General features: G+C 51.9%; 3 protein-coding genes across 3 annotated transcripts; all 3 read right to left on the minus strand.

The window, feature by feature from the left end:
- Nucleotides 1-755: 755 nt before the first annotated feature.
- Nucleotides 756-904, minus strand: EAH_00053690 (hypothetical protein; the record flags this gene model as incomplete). Its single annotated transcript, XM_013393992.1, has 1 exon — nucleotides 756-904. A coding segment is annotated over one exon (149 nt), but the record flags the coding sequence as incomplete, so codon positions are not given.
- Nucleotides 905-3,423: 2,519 nt separating this feature from the next.
- EAH_00053700 (hypothetical protein, conserved) lies at nucleotides 3,424-8,233 on the minus strand (the record flags this gene model as incomplete). The annotated part of the gene is made up of 4 exons (XM_013393993.1): nucleotides 3,424-4,167; nucleotides 4,564-4,878; nucleotides 5,036-5,182; nucleotides 5,318-8,233. 4 exons carry the CDS (start codon nucleotides 8,231-8,233, stop codon nucleotides 3,424-3,426), a joined length of 4,122 nt encoding a protein of 1,373 aa, XP_013249447.1.
- A 2,906-nt stretch (nucleotides 8,234-11,139) lies between these two features.
- On the minus strand, nucleotides 11,140-12,039 carry EAH_00053710 (hypothetical protein; the record flags this gene model as incomplete). The annotated part of the gene is made up of 3 exons (XM_013393994.1): nucleotides 11,140-11,322; nucleotides 11,425-11,678; nucleotides 11,889-12,039. The coding sequence occupies 3 exons, from the start codon at nucleotides 12,037-12,039 to the stop codon at nucleotides 11,140-11,142; spliced, it is 588 nt and encodes a 195-aa protein (XP_013249448.1).
- Nucleotides 12,040-12,073: the final 34 nt, after the last annotated feature.

Consider the following 12,073-nt stretch of genomic DNA (forward strand, 5'->3'; position numbering starts at 1 on the left):
TTAATTAAATAAATAAATAAAACAAAATAAATTAAATTAAACAAATTAAGAAAAATAAATAAAACAAAATAAATTAAATAAATAAATTAAATAAATAAATTAAATAAATAAATTAAATAAATAAATTAAATATTAAAATAGTCATTAAAAATAATGCAGAGATAAACAAAACAAAATAAATAAATAAAACAAACAAAGTACAACAATAAAACAAACTAAATAAAAAACAGATAAAATATATTAAACGAAGACAATAAAATAAAATGAAGACAAAGAAAATAAAATAAAATAAAGAGAAAGACAAAGACAAGAATAAATATAATTATAAAGACAAAGACAAGAATAAATATAATTATAAGGACAAAGACAAGAATAAATATAATTATAAGGACAAAGACATCATAAATATAATTATAAAGACAAAGACAAGAATAAACATCAGAAGCAAAACAAATAAAAAACAAAGACAAACATAAATAAAATATTAATACAAAGACACATACACCCCAACCGAAGAGACAGCTAAAATAGAGACACGGGGGAAACCAGAGCGTTCTAAAGAAAGACAGCTAAACCCTAAACCCTAAACCCTTAGGGTTTAGGGTTTAGGGTTTAGGGTTTAGGGTTTAGGGTTTACCGGGTTGATGAGTTGAGGACCAATAGGGTTTTTGCTGAGGGTCTCTGCCCGCCAAACTTTGTGTTGTTTCTCCCAGCAAGATAAAAAGAAATTAGGATTAAGACATTCGCTAGCAAACCAATCAGCTAGCCTAATCCCCTCCTCTTCTTGCTGCTGCTGCTGTTGCTGTTGCTGCTGCTGCTGCTGATGCTTTCGATGCTGCTGCTGCTGCGGCGCAGGGGGGAGCTCCTGGAGAGGGGGAGTCCCTGAAGGCGCTAAGGGAGACATGATGATGGCTAGATACTTGCACTCGAGGGTTTAGGGTTTAGGGTTTAGGGTTTAAGGCCCTGCGGTGTCATCTATAGGGGAGGTGTACCTAGGGTTTAGGGTTTAGGGCGTGTCTTGGTGTTGGATACGTGTGCTGGTGGAGCAGTAATAATCTTGTTTGTTATTTCTGCTTCTGTTTCCGCTGCTGCTGCTGCTGTTGCTGCTTTTGCTGTTGCTGCTGCTGCTGCTGCTGCTGCTGTTGCTGTTGCTGCTGCAGCTGCTCCTGGAGTGCTGCTGCTCGTGCAGGGGAGGGGGTTTGAGTTGAGGGTTTGATGAGTTATTTATTTCCTCAGGTTCACCGCTGCACATACACCTAAATCTGGAGTGTATGAGTTCTTCAGGTGTATATGCAGCTTAACTCCGCTGCTATTAAATAAGGGGGGCCCCTGTGTCGTGTGGTCGTTGCGGTGTATATGCAGGTTGTGTGTTATTCGTTGTTGTTTTTCTTTGAAATAGGTTTATATATTATATATATCTGCATGCAAACAATTATATAATTCTTTTTCTTTTTATTTTCACCTATTAAACACCAACAGACATACAGAGGCCCCCAGAAGCTGCTGTAGGGGCCCCCCTTATGCTTAGAGCTAGCTGCTTAAGAGCATTTCTATCTAATAAATAGATAAGAACAATGTGTAAAACTATTTTTATCTTTATTTAAATTAATTAATTGAGTTTAATGAGCCTTTTAAAGACTATTAAACAGGAGTTTTAACTCTGATTTACCGCGAAAAGAACTCTGGTCTCTATACTTGCGGTGTATAGTCACCTGCCTGCTATTGTAAGTGCATGCATTTTTCTTCTTTTTTTGCTTCTTTTTTGAGTTTTATTAACTCAACCCTATTTGCATGCATCTCCTAAACAGCCCCAAACCTCCTTCTATGCTGCTGCAGCAGCTGCAGCGCCTGCCTTTCGTGTGCTGCTGCTGCTAACCCGCTCTATATACGCGTCAATAGTAATGCCTTCGTGCTGCTGTCTTCTTAGGATATAACAAAAATTTAATAACTCAAAGAAGGGCCCCTCCTCGCGCCTCCTTCTACCGTCTCTACGCACCCACCTAACTCAACAGTCGCCCCGCAGCAGCAGCAACAGCAGCGACAGCAGCAGCAACAGCAGCAACAGAAGCAGAAATAGCAGCAGCAGCAACCGGAGCAACAGCAGCAGCACCAGCCGCATCAAGCGCTGCACCAGCAGCAAGAGCAGCAGCAAGACCAGCAAGACCGGCAGCAGCAGCAGCAGCATTAAAAAGATAAACAATAATGTGCTGGGGTTGTTTTATAACTCTTCTAGTGCTTGCAGTTATTATTGTTGCTGCTGGCCTCATCTTAGGCCTCGTGCGCGACGACAGTGGGCAGTCGCTGTGGGATAAACTGCTTCACTGGTTCGAGTCCCTCACTTCAGGTTAACTGCAGCAGCAGCAGCAGCAGCAGCAGCAGCAGCGGCAGCTGCTGTTGCTGATGATGATGATGATTATGATGGTGGTGTTGTGATAGCAGATAATGGTGTTAAGGCAGGAAGAGTTATTGCTGCAGCTGGAGAAACAGGAACAGCAGCAGCAACTGCTGCTGCTGCTGCTGCTGCTGCTGCTGCTGCTGCTGATACTGATGCCCCCCAACAGCTCTCCTAATCTCCAGTGCCCATTCATAGACGGGGCCCTCAAGGGCCCCGTCTGGGGGCCCCCCTTAGGGGCCCCCTTTAGGGGCCCCCCCTTAAGGGCTCCTTTAGGGGGCCCCCCTTAGGGGCCCCAAATGGGGGCCCCCCTGAAGGGCCCCTACTGGGAGACCCCCCTAAGGAGGGCCCCCTTTAGGGGGCCCTCCTTAGGGGCCTCCACTGGGGCTCCCCCCGTAGGGGCCCCAAATGGGGGCCCCCCTTAAGGCCCCCACTGGGGGGGCCCCTAAGGTGACCCCTTTGGTAAATAGGCAGAGAAGGGGCGGCAAACCAACTTGTGCTTAAGACGCAACCTCCCCTCTAGCTAGCTAGCTAGCTAGCTAGCGATGAATGCATACAGGCATCCATGGGCGTGGGGCTTCACTACCTAAGCCCTTAGTGTACGCCGTTTTAATAATACATAAACATCTGCATATCTTTAAAAATACTTCTGCATGCTGTTGCTGCTGCTGCTGCTGTTGGTGCTCCTGCTGTTGGTGCTGCTGCTGTTGGTGCTGCTGCTCCTCTTCAAGGCACTCTCTACAGGGCCAACATCTGATTCTCTAGCTAGCTAGCTAGCTAGCTACGTGCACGCAATAACCATCTAGCTATCTAGCTAGCTAGCTAGCTACGTAGACATATGCACAGTAGCCGGCTAGCTAGCTAGCTAGCTAGCTAGCTACGGATTCATTAAAGCTTGCTAGCTAGCTAGCTAGCTATCTATCTAGCTAGCTAGCTACGAATTCATTAAAGCTTGCAAAGCAGCTGCTGCATGCTGGCATAGTAGGTAGCTGACGCCCGATTGTCTCCATTAAAAGTTAAAGCAGCTCTGTTTATCTGTTTGAGTTTACAGACAAAACTGCAGCTACCCAATTGCTGAGGGCGGGGGGCCCCAGGGCCCTCACCTCCCATCCCTTATCAGCCTGCTGCCACACAACCTGTCCCTCTCCCCATCTGCTGCTGCTGCTGCTGCTGCTGCTGCTGCTGATGCTGCTGGTGTCTGTACAGCCGAAGAGCTCCTCTCTAAAGGAGACAGAGTCTCTGCTGCTGCACCACAGCATATCGATATATTGTGATAGGGGCCCACATGAATTTTTATTATACTCGCAGGTGTTGGGGTTGCTGCTGCTGCTGCTGCTGCTGCTGCCACTAGAAAGGAGACAGGAAGAAGAAGTGTCTCCGCTGCAGCAAGCGACATCGCCACCCTGTTGCTGCTGCTGTTGCTGCTGCTGCTGTTGCTGCTGCTGCTGTTGCTGCTGCTGCCTTTGTTTCTGCTGCTGCTGCTTTTGCTTCTGCTGCTGCTGCTGCTGTTGTTCCTGTTGCTGCTGCCACACTATCTCCTCCCACCGCTGCTGCTGCTGTTGCGGCAGTGCCGCTGCTGCTGCTGTTTGAGGGGCGAGTATAAGAGGCGAGCCCACAGGCAGCAGCACCAGCGGACTCAGGAGACTCTGCTGCTGCTGCTGCTGCTGCTGCTGCTGCAGAGGGTTGCTGAGGCCCTTCTGCTCCAGAGACAGCACAAAGTGCAATCTGCTGCGAACGAGGCAATCAGCAGCAAGCAGCCATGAGGGGCCCCACACCTGCGCATACACCGCAAAAGGTAAACCCCAACAAACAAATAAAAGGTGAAGACAAAACGAGACTTCACCAGCAACAGCAGCAGCAACAACAGCACAAACGGCAGCAGCAGCAGGAGTAGCAGCAGAAACAGCATCAACAGGAGGGGAAGCAGAACGAACAGCAACAGCAGCAACAGCAGCAGTAATGGCAGCAACAGCAGCACCAGCATTAGCAGCAGCACCATCAGCATCAGCACCATCAGCAGCAGCAGCAGCAGCAGCAGCAGCAGCAGCAGGTCGTGCCTTTTGTCTAAATTGTCTGAATAGGTGGGCTACGCATCCCTGGAGACCTTCTGCTGTATTTTGTTTATTTATTTGCTGCTCGAGCAATCCATCAGATAAAATAAAACTGTGCACTGCAGCGCGATCCCCCAGACGTCCGCTGGGTGGCAGCAGCACACGCAGCTGCGCCTCGCCTGCTGCTGCTGCTGCTGCTGCTGCTGTTGTTGTTGCTGGTGCAGCTGCTGCTCCTGTTGCGGTTGGTGCGGCTGATCCCGCTGCAGCGGAAACGGGGGCCTCACGAAACCCGTTGCTGCTAACGCTGCTGCTGCTGCTGCAAATGCTGTTCCTATTGTTGCTGCTGCTGCTGCTGCTCCTGTTGTTGTTGCTGCTGCTGCTGCTGCGAGGGCGAAGATGGAGGATCAGAGCGTCGAATGAAGGCCAAAAGGCCATCTGCGCACACACAAACACCCTGCTGCTGCTGCTGCTGCTGCTGCAAATGCTGCTGCTTCCCGCTGTATGCTATCTGCGCTCAGGGTTTAGGGTTTAGGGTTTAGGGTTTAAGGGTGCCACTGACGCGGCGAAGCAGATGATTTGGCGGCAGTCTGACTACAGCAAGAAGTGGGCCCATACGTTCTCCTTCTGTTGTTGGCTGCTGCTGTTCCTGCTGCTGCTGCTGCTGCTGCTGCTGCTGCTGCTGATGCAGCAAAGATGGGGAGAGCAGTTCAAACCAATCAAGCAGCAGCACAGGACCGCCCTGAAACAGCAAAATGCATGCAGAGCAGCAGATAGACTCGATGCACCTGCTGCAGCAGCAAACCTCCAAACCGGGATCTGCAACAGCAGCAACAGCAACAGCAACAGCAACAGCAGCAGCAGCAGCAGCAGATACCTCTGCAGTGGCGCATGCAAGATGTTTGGTGCCGCAGACTTCTCGACCGAAGGCCGCCAAACGGAGAGGCGGGGACCCTGTGAGGCGCACAGCTGCATGTACACTCCAGCTGTACTGCTGCTGCTGCTGCTGCTGCTGTTGCTGCTGCTGCTGCTTCCCCCTAGGGCGTTGCTGCTGCTGCTGCCGATAGACTAACCAAGCCAGCCCAAAGCCCCCCGCATGCAGCTGCACCAGCGCATGCAGTCCGTGGGCATCGCAGTCAACAGCTAGCAGCGTGCTGCTGCTGCTGCTGTTGCTGCTGCTGCTGCTGCTGCAGAGACCCTCGTTGTCTCCTGCAGCAAGAGGGCCCCTCAAAGCCCCCTTCACGGAGTCAGCCATAACTGCAGCAGCAGCAACAGGCACGGCTTCCGAGGGGACCGACTTAAAATCAATGCTGCACAGTACTCCATTGCTGCTGCTGCTGCTGCTGCTGCTGCTGCTGCTGCAGAGGCGCCGCAGCAGCAGGCGATCATCGGGTGTATGCTGGAGAAGGACGAAGCCCTGCGCTGCTGCATGCATCTGGCAACAAGCAGGGGAGCACGGGGTAGCCTGTGCTGCTGCTGTTGCTGCTGTTGCTGCTGTTGCCGCTGTTGCTGCTGCTGCTGCTGCTGGTGGCTCTGGGCGGAGCAGCAGCGGCCTGTCTGTCTGCGGCAGCTGCTGCAGCAGCCTCCTGTAGAAGCCCCGCAGCTGCAGCAGCGTCAGCTGCTGCCCCAGCAGCAGCCGCAGCGAAGCAGCAGCAGGACGCGCACAAGGCAGAGCAGCACGCAGCAAGGAAGCGCGGGTCTCTGCTGCGCTGCTGAAGCCGTTGTTGCTGCTGCATGCTGCTGCTGCTGTTGCTGCTGCTGCTGGCCTCGGTACGCCTCCTGCTGCACCTGCCGCAGAAGCCTTTGCTGCAGCAGCTGCTTCTGCAGGTGTGTCGCTCGCCTGAGGCGGCAGCAGAAGCTTCTGTTGTTGTTGCTGTTGTTGTTGTTGCTGCTGCTGCAGTGCTAACGCGCCGCTGCAGCAAGCTGCGGCGATGCGTTCTGCTGCTGCAGCAGCCTCAATGTTTGCTGCAGCGCTGCGCCTCACCAGCAACTTCGCTGGGTCCTCAGCAGCAGCAGCAAGAGCAGCACCTGCAGCAGCAGCAGCAGCAGCAGAACCTAATGGGGGCCAGGAAAGAAACTGCAGGCCGCACCCCCACAGATGCTGCAGCCCTGCAGCAGCAGCAGCAACAGCAGGGAGGGTAGAAACGCATGCTACTGCAGATACTGGCTCTTGCTGCTGCGCCTGTTGCTGTTGCTGTTGCTGTTGCTGTTGCTGCTGCTGCTGCTGCTGTTGCTGCTGTTTCTGCTGCTGTTCTTGCTGTTTCTGCTGCTGTTCATCATAATTGAGTGCATTTGCAGGCTCTGCTGGAGCATCAACTGGCTGCTGCTGTTGCTGCTGCTTCTGTTGCTGCAGCTGCTGCTGCTGCTGGAGATCTGTGCTGCCGCAGAGGACCTTAAACTGCCTCCCTTGCAGCAGCACTGCTGCAGTTAAGCTGTAGGCTTCAGGAGCAACATCAGCAAGCGGGGGGAGAAGCTGGAGGCAGCAGCAAGGCCCTTCTATGCTGCTGCAGCTACTGTTGCTGCTGCTGCTGCTGCTGTTGCTGCTGCTGCTGCTGCAGGGGTACTGCTGAAAACGCATGCAGCAGTGGGGGCCCCCCCCCTTTGGCTGCGACGAGGCATTGGGGGGGCCCCGAGCGTGGGGGGCCCCCCGCTTTATTGCTTCTGCATGCAGCAGCAGCAGATCGCAGTTTAGACGGGCCCCTGTGTGTACGTTAGGGGCCTCTGCAGCAGCAGCATCTTCTGTTTCTGCTGCAGCAAACACTGAGAAGGCAGCAGCAATGAGAGCCTCCCTAGGCTGCCACCACCGCTGCTGCTGCTGCTGCTGCTGCTGCTGCTGTTGCTGCTGCAGGTCGAGGAGATAGAATATTTTAGTTGCATCGTCGCGGAAACATAAGAAATTGTCTCTTGCTGCAAAATGCATGCAGCTAATGCCAGGAAGGGTACCAGCAGGGGCCCCCAAGGGGGCCCCAAGGGGGGCCCCCCCAGCGCAGCTGCTGCAGCGGGGCCCCTCAGGGGGGGGGCCCCCAGCAGCTATTGTTGGGGGGCCCCCCATTAGACGCCATGCGCACACAGGGCGGCGAGTCAAGGCATCCACAATGAAAATGCATATATGCCTCCCGCTGCTGCAGCGAGCATCTGCTGCTGCTGCTGCTGCTGCTGCTGTTGCTGCTGCTGATGCATCTGCTGCTGGAGCGGGTGATGGTGCTGCTGCTGCTCTTGTTGAGGAAGCAGGGGCTTCGCTGAGGCTCGATTGGGAATAGGGTGCATCAGCAGTAGCAGCAGAAGCAGATGATGCTGCAGCAGCCGATTGTGATGCTACAGCAGCAGAAGCAGCATCAAAGGGCCCCTCTGCTGCAGCAGTGGGGCCCCTTGAAGGCCCTTTGACTCTGCGCTTCTTGGCGGTATGCCGCCCATCTTCCACACTCCTCGGCTCGCTGCTGCTGCGGCTGCTACTGCTACTGCTGCTGCTGCTGCTGCTGCTGCTGCACCAGCAGCCGCAGGCAGCGCAGCCCTGCAGCACGAACGCGACAGCAACAGCTGCGCCTCCTTCTGCAGCAGCAAAAGCATCAGGCGACTGAAGGGCCTTACACAGCAGCCTCTTCAGCCCCTCTTCATTTAAGGGGGCCCCTCTATTACCTGAGGTAGTATCGGGTGTGGGGCCCCCCAGGGGGGCCCCCAGGGGGGCCCCTAGGGGGCCCCCTTGCTCTCCATTGAGACTGACGAGCGGCTCGTCAAGTGTTGGCGTTAGATCGAGGTAAGGATAACGAGAAAGAAACAAAAAGTGCTGCGACATACTTCAGGTGTACGTGCAGCTCTAGCCGCCTTATGATGAGTTGTATAGAGGGGCCCCCAGAAGAGGGCTAAAGAGCTCCCAGACAATATTTAAATATTAAATAAATTTAAATGTTTATTTGCATTTTATTTAAATTGAAGTGCAACTAAAAAAAAGAATCTCGAAGTCAATGATAAAAGAGACAGATACGCAGTTGCTGCTGCTGCAGCAGCATCAACAGCAGCAGCAGCAGCAGCGGCTGCTGCTGCTGCTGCTGCTGCAGGCCTCTGCCGTTTTGCCTACAAACTCTGCTGAATTTCGTCTTCAGTGAAGAAGCAAATGCAATTAAAACAACAAAAAATATATTTAAAAATGCAGGAGTATTACAACACCAATGGATACGCACACTGCTTGAGGGGGCCCCCAGGGGGCCCCCAGGGGGCCCCCAGTATGACCTACAGCCTTTCTTTGTATGGAGAGGAGGTTTGAATGAAGTTTATACCGTTGCTGCTGCTGCTGTGTAGCGGCAGCTGCTACTGTGTAGCTTGTGGTGCTGCTGCTGCTGGTGTATAGCTGTTGGTGCTGCTGTGTAGCTGCTGCTGCTGCTGATGTGTAGCTGCTGCTGCTTCTGCTGTGTAGCTGATGCTGCTGTGTAGCTGCTGCTGCTGCTGCTGCGTTGCTGCTGCTGCTGCTGCTTCTGATACGGTTTGTGTGTGCTTAGTTGCTGCTGCTGTGGCGCTGCAGCAGCTGGAGTTGTAGATACAAAGACTTGTGCTGCTGAACCCTTCTTCGTTGCTGCTGCTTGCTGCTGCAGTGGTTTGTTGTTATTATTACTTCTGTCTGTCTCTGCAGCAGACTCCCTCAGTGCGTCTTCGTATATATATAAACATATATATAAACGACATATATAAATATATATAACATACAAAAACATATACAAATAAATACAGATATAAATAAATAAATATATAACTATATATATAATGCATTCGTAGTATATACTAAAAGTATTGTTTATATTATAAAATATTATATATCTGCTCGTGCTGCTACCAGAGAGGACGCGAGCATGCTCCTAAACCCTAAACCCTAAACCCTAGACCCTAAACCCTGAGCCCTAGAGGCTGGTGGGTTTGTTTGTCTTCTTCTTTGTATGCTGTTGTTTAAAAAAAACTTAATCCCTCTTATGTCAGCGAGAGAAGGCGGCTACGTCGCCCTCAAACCCTAAACCCTAAACCCTAAACCCTCAGTTGAATGCCACTGCAAACCCCGCAGAGAGGCGTCTCCGACCCCTCAGCAGAAAACACCAAAGCAAAACCCTAAACCCTAAACCCTTGCGCCGGATACAAGAAAACGAAAGCCGGCACTATGAGCAGCAGGCTTGTTTAGGGTTTAGGGTTTAGGGTTTGCTGTTTAGGGTTTAGGGTCTGCAGCGGATATGCGTCAGCCGCAAGCCGCACCTGTGGGTTGGGCAACCTAGGCCTAAAACCCTAAACCCTAAACCCTAAACCCTAAACCCTACAACTTCAAACAGCAGATAAGGGAGAGCCCTGCTGCAGCGTGGTGCTGCTGGGGGGCGGCAGCGAGGAGACAGTCACAGCGTGAGGAGACACCGCAGTACCTCGCAGTCGTTCACTGCAGCAGCAGCAGCAGCAGCAGCAGCACGAACGTCAGCAACAGCAGCAGCAATATAGCAACAGCAACAGCGACAGCAGCAGCAGCAATAGTAGTAGTAGTAGTAGCAGGAATAACGCCAGCAGCAGCAGCAATAGCACTAGTAACAGCAGCAGCACCAGCAGCAGCGGCAATACTAGTAGTAGCAGCAGCAATAGCAACAGCAACAGCCGCAACAGCTGCAGGAGACGCAGACAGCTCAGAGCGGCTGCCAGCAGCAGCAGCTGCTCTGTCCTGCCAACGCCACAACCTAAACCCTAAACCCTAAACCCTAAACCCTAAACCCTCACATGATTTGTTTGCGGCGCTCTTGAGTGAGCTGCGAAGAGCTTGAAAGGCCCATGCGGTTTGTAAGCCGCTCTGCTGAGAGTCTGTACAAACAGCAGCAGCAGCAGCAGCAGCAGCAGAGCAGCAGCAACAGCACACACAAAGGTATGCAATTATATGGGGCAGCAGCAGCAGCAACACAGCATCAGCAAGAGCAGCAGCACACACAATTTGTGTAAGCATGTATACAGAGGTTCCCAGCGCATCAAGCAGCAGCAGCAGCAACAGAGCAGCAACAGCAGCAACAGCAGCAACAGCAGCAGCAGGGGCCTAAAATAGCCTAAGTGTACAACACTCCCCCCTACAGCAAAACCGCTTTATCTAGCAAAAGGCCCTAGGGTATAGGGTTTAGGGTTTAGGGTTTAGGGTTTAGGGTTTAGGGTTTAGGGCTTGCCTTCCTCTGGAAGCGAGGGCTATGCTGCGGCTTTCTTGAAGCAAGTTGATTTCTTTCTTGCCTGCTTCAGGTAGATGATGATAAGGCACCAGCAGCAGCAGCGCTCCTACGACGACGGACCCGACGGCCAGCAGAAAACATAAAGCCCATTGAAAGAACGTTATTCCCTGGCAGCAAACAAACTAACAAATGCTGTCCTCTTCTTCATCCTTGCATGCGTTATGCATTAACAGCTGAGGATTACGGGTTACGGGGTAGGGGGTAGGGTTTACGGGTTGGGGGTTAGGGGTTAGGGTTTAGGGTTTAGGGTTTAGGGTTTAGGGGTAAGGGGTTAGGGTTTGGGGTTTAGGGTTTAGGGTTTAGGGCCTCCAGCTTCTCCTGTTATTTTGACTGCTACGGATGTGTGTGGAATCTAGCTAAGGGGCTTGGCTAGCTAGCTAGCGACACCTTAAACCCTAAACCCTAAACCCTAAACCCTAAACCCTCGAGGGTTTGTACCCCAAATATGCAGGACATGGGTAGGCCCCCTAACTCAACCAGCCTCGAGGGTTTGTACCCCAAATATGCAGGACATGGGTAGGCCCCCTAACTCAACCACGAAGACCTGGAAGATAAAAATAAAGCAAACGATAAATAAAAACATCTTCGATTGCATCACTCCCTTGCAAATGTTCAAAGAAGAACCAGAACGCCGCACGTTAAACATGTTCCCCAGCTGCACACACATAAACCCTAAACCCTAAACCCTAAACCCTAAACCCTAAACCCTAAACCCTAAACCCTAAACCCTCGTGACACGAGTGAGGCGGTCGCTAACTGCGCCCGCGTGTCCACTTCCTAGGAGTGTGCAGTGACTGCTTCTGCTGCCGCTGTTGCAGCTGCTGCTGCTGCTGCTGCTGCTGCTGCTGCTGCTGCTGCTTGCCTGCATGAAGACAAATGCGTTGAAAATAAGAGTGTAGTGTCTGCTCGGCCCGATATTAACTCTCCAGGCCGCCTTATAATCTTCTTCGGAGGTAAAGGGGAAGAAACGACGCCCAGAGCGCAGCAAATGAGGAGATGGGCTGTCGCAGTCTGTCCACAAACCCTAAACCCTAAACCCTAAACCCTAAACCCTAAACCCTAAACCCTAAGCCCTAAACCCGTTCACCATGGGGCAGTCTACATATGGATCTGCATGGGTGTTTTCTTCTGCTGCAATGCGCAGCTTCGCCGTGTTCATCCCGGCACTCATCTTTAGGGTTTAGAGTTTAGGGTTTAGGGTTTAGGGTTTAGGGTTTATACCGCTGAATTCGCAGAAGCCAGGGAAGGAGTTGCGGGTCTCTCTAGAGACATGCTCCCACTTTAACTCCGGAACAAATTTATCTCCAGCAAAAATTAAAACAAACAAAACAGTCAACTGGTAGGCAGCCTGGCCCAAGATGTTCCGACACATCTTCTGAACAACAAACCCTAAACCCTAAACCCTA

Source organism: Eimeria acervulina, genomic scaffold (assembly GCF_000499425.1).
Source record: "Eimeria acervulina Houghton genomic scaffold, Eah_scaff1002, whole genome shotgun sequence".
NCBI lineage: Eukaryota > Apicomplexa > Conoidasida > Eucoccidiorida > Eimeriidae > Eimeria > Eimeria acervulina.